At 46.5% G+C, this 8,185-nt stretch overlaps 1 protein-coding gene across 1 annotated transcript in view; it reads right to left on the reverse strand.

Annotated features, from left to right (window-relative positions):
- BNIP5 (BCL2 interacting protein 5) overlaps window positions 1-1,631 on the reverse strand; it is a 16,968-nt gene extending 15,337 nt beyond the window's left edge. Inside the window, exon 1 of the mRNA XM_042780748.1 lies at window positions 1,016-1,631. Coding sequence (XP_042636682.1) covers window positions 1,016-1,631 — 616 coding nt within the window. The remainder of the gene's footprint in view (window positions 1-1,015) is intronic.
- Window positions 1,632-8,185: the final 6,554 nt, after the last annotated feature.

Raw genomic sequence — 8,185 nt, forward strand, 5'->3', positions numbered from 1 at the left:
GGGGTCTCTATGAGTCGGGTCTGACTCAATGGCAAATAACAACAACAACAACAGGAGTCTGGTAGGAGCTCTGGTAGCGTAGTGCCTGAGGCACTTGAATGCTTACCAGAAGGCTGGAGGTTCAAACCCACTAGCCATTCCTCGGAAGGACAGTTGGACAATCTACTTCCATAGTGATACTGCCTTGGAAACCCAGGGAGGGGTCGCTATGGGTCAGATCTGACTTCATGGCACATAATAGTCTGGTAGCATAGTGCTTAAGGCACTTGACTACTAACCAGAAGGCTGGCGGTTCAAACCCACCGACCACTCCTCGGAAGGAAGGTTGGGTAATCTACTTCCGTAGTGATACCGCCTCAGAAACCCAAGGAGGGGTTGCCATGAGTCAGGCCAATTCGACGGCACATAACAACAACAACAACCTAGGACTATACTCCTCAAACAATAGTACTTCAAAACAACAACTACTATTCACTGAGCGCTGTTCATAGGACCAAGGAGCCCTTATGGTGCAGTGGATAAGCATTCAGCTGCCAACCGAAAGGCTGACAGTTTGAACCCACCAGCTGCTCCATGGCAGTCTGCTTCCATGAAGATTATAGCCTTGGAAACTCTATGGGGCAGTTCTATACTGTTCTACAGGGTCACTATGAGTCGGAATTGACTTGATGGCAATGGGTTTGGTTTTTGGCTTCACTCATGTGACCATCCCATGAGACAGCAACTGTTATCTCCCTTATACCAATGGGAAAAAAAAAGGGTGGGGGTGCTCAAAGAGAAGAATTGTCAACCCTAGGTCGCACCTCCAGCACATGGCGGGGCTGAGATTTGATCTCAAGTTCTCAACTACTGTGCTGTTCTGTCACATAAAAATTTCACAGTGTCATTGCCCCCAAGAGTTCCCCCACCTCCAAGTCCCCTCTGTTGAGGGGTTTGAGGAACAAGCTTAGAGTACCCTAGCCCTTGGGTGAGGAGATGTACAGTGGGGTTACCATAAAATTAGGCATGTGCTTACCCCTGTGAGCTGGACCCAGGTCTACCTCCTCAGGATGTGAGGTAGCCATCTTGGCCTCCTGGGTTGCAGCCACCTGATCTTGAGCTCCCTTGCTTTCCTCAGCAACATGTTTCCTGTGACCAAAGGTTTTCCTGCGACTGGCCTTCTTGTCATGGGATTTATTCCTACTGGCTGGCTCCCCAGGGGACTCTACAGGCTGGAAGAGGCTGTCCTTCCCCTTTGGCCTCCTGATGGCTTTCTCTTTGGGCTCCTCAGGGCTTGTTCTCAGGAAGAAGTTAAACAGGGTTTTCAGCCACCCAGGTTGGGCCTTCTTATGGGCCTTGTCCTTCTTGGTGTCCTGTGGTGACCTCTGCTCACTGCGGATGAACTCTTTGGTTTCCTCCAAACTGAGGGCAGCAGTCGTGGTGCCCTGAGCCTCCACAGGCTGAGCTGGGTTCTTGGAACGTCGAGCCCCATCACTGACCGTTCGGCATAGAACCTTCTTGGAGGGGGCGGTGTGCACAGAAAGACACTGGCAGTCCCTTAATTCTGAGTCCTTCCTGGGGATCCGTGACCCATCCAGAGACCTAGCTCTCCTGTTTGCCAAAAGCTTCCTCGGGCACCGTGAATTCTCCATTGGGCTGCAACCAAAACAAACAGCATCCTTAGAAGAGGCCTGTCAGAAACTGCTGTGGCAGGCTAATTATGCTGGCTGGTGGGCCCATTCACCTTCACCCATTAATGAGAGTCATGTTAACCTCTCGTGCTGTTGTCTCATTTAAACTCCTCAATAACCCTGGGAGGGAGGGCATATCATTATGCCAATTTTCCAGAGGAGGAAACTAAGGTCCTGGCCTAGATCTTACAGCTAGTCAATAGCAGAGCCAGGACTGGAACTGGCACGGCTGGGTGGCCACATGAGGACAACCTTGGAAGAAATGAGAAAATGGGCCAAGGGAGGAGATAGATACCTTGGAAGCATTTATTTGTATTTTAATGTTCCCTAAAAGGAACACTTGGGTTATAATGAAAACCCTTAACAATACCAGTACCTTATACGGAAACTGCCTACCTCAGAGGCTACTGTGTGGTTGTTCTTTCAAAACACAGTACAGAGTGGAACGAGGAGAAGAAATTATAGAAGAAAAGATTTTTTTCTTGTTTTCATAAGCACCCACTGTGCATCCAAAATTATGCTCGGTGCTAGTACCAGTACCAGCTGTGGTGAGTCGATTCCAACTCATAGCAACCCCCTGTGTGTCACAGTAGAACTGTGCTCTTAGGGTTTGCAATGGCTGATTTTTCAGAAGCAGATCACCAGGCCTTTCTTCTGAGGTGCCTCTGGGTGAACTCAAATTGCCAACCTTTTCGTTAGCAGTCAAGTGAGTTAACAGTTGGTATCACCTGGGGACCCCATGCTCAGTGCTAGGGATATAATAATGAACAAGATGCAGGACATGTTCTCAAAGAGAATATTCTGGTCTCCGTTACCCTGCTGTCTGCTCTCTAGTAGCACATGGTCTTAAGAGAGGATATGTTTAGGTTGAGGGTCTGTTTGATTTACAGATCAAAGTAAGCTGAGCCAGAAATATTTACTGAACAGTGCCAGGGTTCTCTCTGCTTTTTCTGTGTGTGACTGTGGTCAGAGCAAATTAGATGAGATTGGCAGATAAGATGTTCAACAACAAAACCAGCTGAATACACAGGATCTTTTTGTTCAGCCCAACTGCTTTTCTTGTGGTAACTTGGTTTGAGGGGACCCATCGCAAGGAGGGGCTGGAGCATCTGTACCTTGCCAATGGGAAAAGAGGCCCAGTAATCTATTAAGAAGCTGTCATTGCTATGGCAACCATTTTCACCTTTGCTGATGACCACAGTGTCCTGCTACCATTTTCAAAGGACACACTGCTTCCTTTAGTCAGAGCATCAATATAATTGCACAGGGCAATATTTTTCTTTGAAGGAACTCTGGTTGCACAGCAGTTAAGCACTCGGCTGCTAACCCAAAGGTCGGTGGTTTGAACCCACCCAGTGACTTTGTGGGAGAAAGACGTGGTAGTCTGTTTCTGTAAAGATTTACAGCCTTGAAAACTATACAGGGCAGTTCTACTTTGTCCTATGGGTCACCATGAATCAGAATCAACCTGATGGCAGTAGGTTTGGCTTTGAGAGTTTTTTAATGATTTAAAAAAAAAAAAAAAAGCTATCTTGATTTGGTTACTCCTATCTTGGGAAAACCAGTGCCCAGGAACCAAACACAGCAGCTAATGTAGTGTCCCAGAGGCAGGGAGAGAATGGGAGGGGCTGACAGGCAGCCTTCACTACCCAAGAGTGTTTCCCCAAAAAAGGGAGGTTCCAGGATCTTCCAAGGCCTCTTAATTTCATATCCACTGACCTATTCCCATTCCTCATCCCACCTAAAGATGCTCCAGCATTTAACACTGTCCCATTTCCTTCCTCATGCAACTCTTTTCCTCTCTTGGCAGCTGTGACTGAGCTTAGCCCCATTCTCCTTTCTACCTCTCAGACTGCTCTTCTTCTGTAATGTTCTAAAGACTCTGTCTGCAAACTCTTATGCCTCCATGTTGGTCTCTAGTCCCAGAGACTGAGAGTTGGTGGATAGCCAACGAGGGAAAACCCACCAGCCCCAGGAGAAAAAAAAAAAAAAACCTCTATAGTGCTTCTCTGTTGAGGGTGTATTCTGCATGCCCTGAGGAAATCATGTTTTACTCTTAATCATTTGACATCTAGTGGACTCACTCATGGCAACCTCATATGTGTCAAAGAACTGTGCTCCATAGGATTTTTAATGGCTGATTTTTCGGAAGTAGATTTTTTCTAATTTCTCCAGACACCTCTATGTGGACTTGAACATCCGACCTTCTGGTTGGCAGCAAAGCATATTAACCATTTGCGCCACCCAGGGACTCCATTTTAATATCACTCTCCCAGCCATAATACATGTGCTGAAATTAAGCCCTTCTAGACTTTCTGATTGGAGGATCCTGCTTACCCAGAATTAATCAAAGCAGGAATTTCCTTGCCTTCCTCTTTTTACTTGTTTTGTGCCCCTGCTTTGCCCAGTGCTAACTGTGTTCTCTGACCCTTGGGGAATCCCATTCTGCCCAGTATGTGCTTTCAGATCAGCAACCCCGTGACAACAGCATTGCGTGGAGACCCAGAAGCTCTTGTAAACTTGTTTACCACCTTGGCGGAGGGTGAATTTCAGAGCAAAGTCCAAATCAGCTCAGAAAGGCCCAACTGATTGGCAGATCACATGACTTCTGATAAAGACATGACCTATACCAGTGACGTGTAAAAAACAACAATGAACAACCAAAAGAAAACACGCAAAACTGACCTTGAGTTACTGTGGAGTAGGAAGTTGGGCTGTTTTTCCCAAGCCCACAGCCTATTTGGTTTATTTTCTGAGTTGCACCCTGACATCATGCATTAACTCATTTCTAGTTTGCTCACACAGCTGCTCTACTCCATAACTGCTCTTGCACAGACTCACATAGAGATTTTCTCACTCCGCTTCCCCTCCACAAAATAGATATTTAACAAATACTCGACTGCTACACACCTATAACCCACTGCTCTGAGAGAGAGTAGGTGTGGGTACACCCCCAGACATACATGTGTCACAGAGATGCACATGTACACACCAGTATACCAACACGGATTCAACGATATTCAGTGCTGTCAAGATCGTTTTCCACTTATAGCAATCCCATGTGGTAGAGTAGAACTGTCCCATAGGGTTTCCTGGACTGTAATCATTGGAGGAAATCACCAGGTCTTTCTCCCATGGAGGCACTGGGTGGTTTGAACCACCAAATGGTTAGCAGCTGAGTGCTTAACCACTAAACCACCAGGGCTCCTTCATGGGTTCATAATACCCTGTATTTTTCCCATCCCAGTTGTAAGGGAAGAATTATCCATGAGGCTGCTAAGGTGGTTAAAATGGATAATGTGCTCAGCTGCTAAACAAAAGTTTGGAGATTCAATCTTTACAAAACAGACTCCACATCTTTCACTCACAGAGCAGCTGGTGGGTTCCAACCACCTACCTTTCAGTTAGCAGCCCAGTGCTTAACCACTGCACCCCCAGAGTTCCTTGAAATGAGCTATAAACAGACATAAAACCAACTCACTTTCTCCTGTGCCAGCTGCATCCAGAGAGCCCTCTCATCTGTGTTATCGCGTTTAATCTTTGTCCTGGTCTGTGAGTCAGGCTAGTTGTGGGAGATTTGAGGCTCTGAGAGTAAGGGACTTGCCCAAAACCCAACTGCTGGGAAGCAGAGAGCTGAGATTTGAACCTACTTCTCCGAATTCTAAGTCCTATCTTCCCTGTCTTACACCAGTGGCCTTCCATAAATGCGTACACAGATGGACACACGTACACAAAGAATTCATAGATTATCAAATCTGCTGAGATCACCTTGACAGAGATAATCATATTTACAAGCACTCCCGCTGTGATTTTAACGCATAGAGCCAGACATCCACATTTGACCAGATACAGACACAGGTGTCCAGAGGCAATAATTGTAAACATAGCTCAGGATTCATACGCCAGGGCAGGAAACCAGTCAGTGGGCTGGAGTGCCAAGGGCTGTACCGTGACCTCATGGACTATTCGTTGTTGGAATCATTCATACTCAAAACCCCTGGGGTGAGTCTTGCTGGTCCAAGCTCAAAGAATTCAACCGGGGCTCCCACAAAGGTGTGGCTCCGATTGTAGCACTTGGGGACACATCTGTGGTGGGGGCAATGGAGTTTGCTCTCCACACCTCCCTACGTGCAGTGTGGAGAGGAGGAGGGTCTTGGGAGAAGACCTTCAATATCTTTTGGCAGGACTGGATGGAAGGGGCTTAGATAAGACAAGGTAGCCATCACTTCCCTCCTCTACACCTGGACCCAGCCTGCACCCACACCTGCCTCCCAGGCATTGTTGTTTGCTATCAAGTCAATTCCTACTCATAGGGACCCTATAGAACAGAGTAGAAGTGCCCCATAGGATTTCCTGGGCTGTAATCTTTATGGAGGGAACTCTGGTGGCGTAGTTAAAGCATTTGGCTCTTAGCCAAAATGTTGGTGGTTCAAACCCACCAGCCACTCCGTGAGAGGAAGATGAGGCAGTTTGCTTCTGTAAAGATTTACAGTCTTGGAAACCCTATGAGGTAGTTCTACTCTGTCCTGTAGGGTCACTATGATTCAGAATCAACTCAATGGCAGTGAGTTTAATCTTCATGGGTGATGGTCCTAATTCAAGACATTCCTTCTCCTTTGTGGAGGGCCTAATAGATTCTTAGATTTGAAAGGGATCTGAGAAAGCTGTAGCCCTCCCTACCTTCTGGCGTCATTTCTACGTGCTGTCAAGTTGATTCCAACTCATAGCAACACTATATGACAGAGGAGAACTGCCCCATAGAGTTCCCATAATCTTTATGGGAGCCAATTGCCAGGTCTTTTCTTCCATGGAGCTGCTGGTGGGATACCACAGACCTTTCGGCTAGTAGTCAAGCATTTAACCATAGCACCATGAGGGCCCCTTTTTCTATGTTGTTTATTGTTGTTATTAGGTGCCATTGAGTTAGCTCCAACTCTTAGCAACCCTCCTTTGGTATAATCCAAAACCAAACCCAACTGCCACCAAGTCAATTCCAACTCATAGCAACCCTATAGGGCAGAGTAGAACTGTCCCATAGGATTTCCAAGACTGTAACTCTTTCCAGGAGCAGACTGCCGCAACTTTCTCCCTCGTAGTAGCTGACAGGTCCGATCCACTGACATTTTGTTTATCAGCCAAGCTCTTTAACCACTGCACCACCAGGGCTCCTTCTTGTATAGTATAAGAATCCTTTATGTCACATACCTGTCAAGTAGACTTGCAGCCTCTGTTTGATCATTTCCTGTGATAGGAACTCACTGTCTTTTAAGGCAGAATTTTCCACTGTTTCCATTGTTAGACTTTTCTTTTTAAGAAAAATCCACCTTTGACTGAGCAATCAGCTAGCGGCAGTCCCTCACACACTGGAGGAGGGGTCACATTGCCTCCTACCATGCTCTCTGATCAGGTACAACATCCTCAGTTCCTCAGATCACATTGTCTCATAGCCTGTAACTAGCCTGGACACCTTCTCTAGCTGTTCTTTGTCCAGTGCCTAGCCACAGCAGAGCCAGGAGTATGTGCACCCAATGCCTCCGTTAATGCATTTTCAGATCCCACAAATCACCTGAGTAACCACATTACACATGGAGGACATCAGCTCAGTGGAAAGTAGTGGCATTTGACCATCTGTCTGTTCCTTATTATCACCACCACACACATATCACCCAACACCAATTTTCCAAAAGTCATGGATTTCAAAACCCAAAATGATGAAGTCCTCAGCAGTGGAACTCCAGGAACTGTGATATAGCAGTGGGTAGGTTTAGGGTGGGAACAGTGGAGCTGTCATCCACAAATCTGGAGAAATTAAAAAATGACCACCATTCCCTCCCCATCCAACATCTCAAGTATGTGCCCCAGAGACGCCCTCACCCCACCCCATACCCCATTCCCTCTATCCAAAACCACAAGGCAACTGCTTATAATTACAGCCAAAGCCCCCATCAGGGCTGCAGTCCCCAGACTTTTTTTCATAAGATTCCCTTCTTCTTGGACTAACTTCTAAGAACCTTAAAATCATAGCACTTTCATACAGCCATGGGTAATAACACTTCCCATTATTGTGGAGTTTTTCCTGTACTATGTACCATCACATACATCCTTGTAACTTGACATATAAGACACCCTACAGGAATGTCACAATGCCTCCATTCTACAGATGAGGAAACTGAGGCTCCAAAAAGTCAAGTTCCTTGCTCAGGGCTGCTTGGCTAGCAAGCAGCAGGTTTGAGACTTGAGTTCAGAACTTATAGCTCCAAATTAGTTCAGAACTTTTCATGAGAGACTTGGCTGATACCACTTAATGGATCCCTGCTCTGTCTTTTTAGAGATGAGGAAACCAAGGGTTAGAGAGGCCACAGCAAACTAAAAGTAAAATTGAGACTCAGAGTCTGACTCCTGGGTCTATCCCACTTTCAGGATCTCCAAAATACCTACTCAGCTAGTCCAGCCCCTAGAGGAGAGGGTGCTGTTCAACCAACCTGGCACCACACAAGTTGCTCCTGTCCCAGATA

This window comes from Orycteropus afer, unplaced genomic scaffold, assembly GCF_000298275.1.
Source record: "Orycteropus afer afer isolate SDZICR_OR568_19922 unplaced genomic scaffold, OryAfe1.0 scaffold00059, whole genome shotgun sequence".
Lineage (NCBI taxonomy): Eukaryota > Metazoa > Chordata > Mammalia > Tubulidentata > Orycteropodidae > Orycteropus > Orycteropus afer.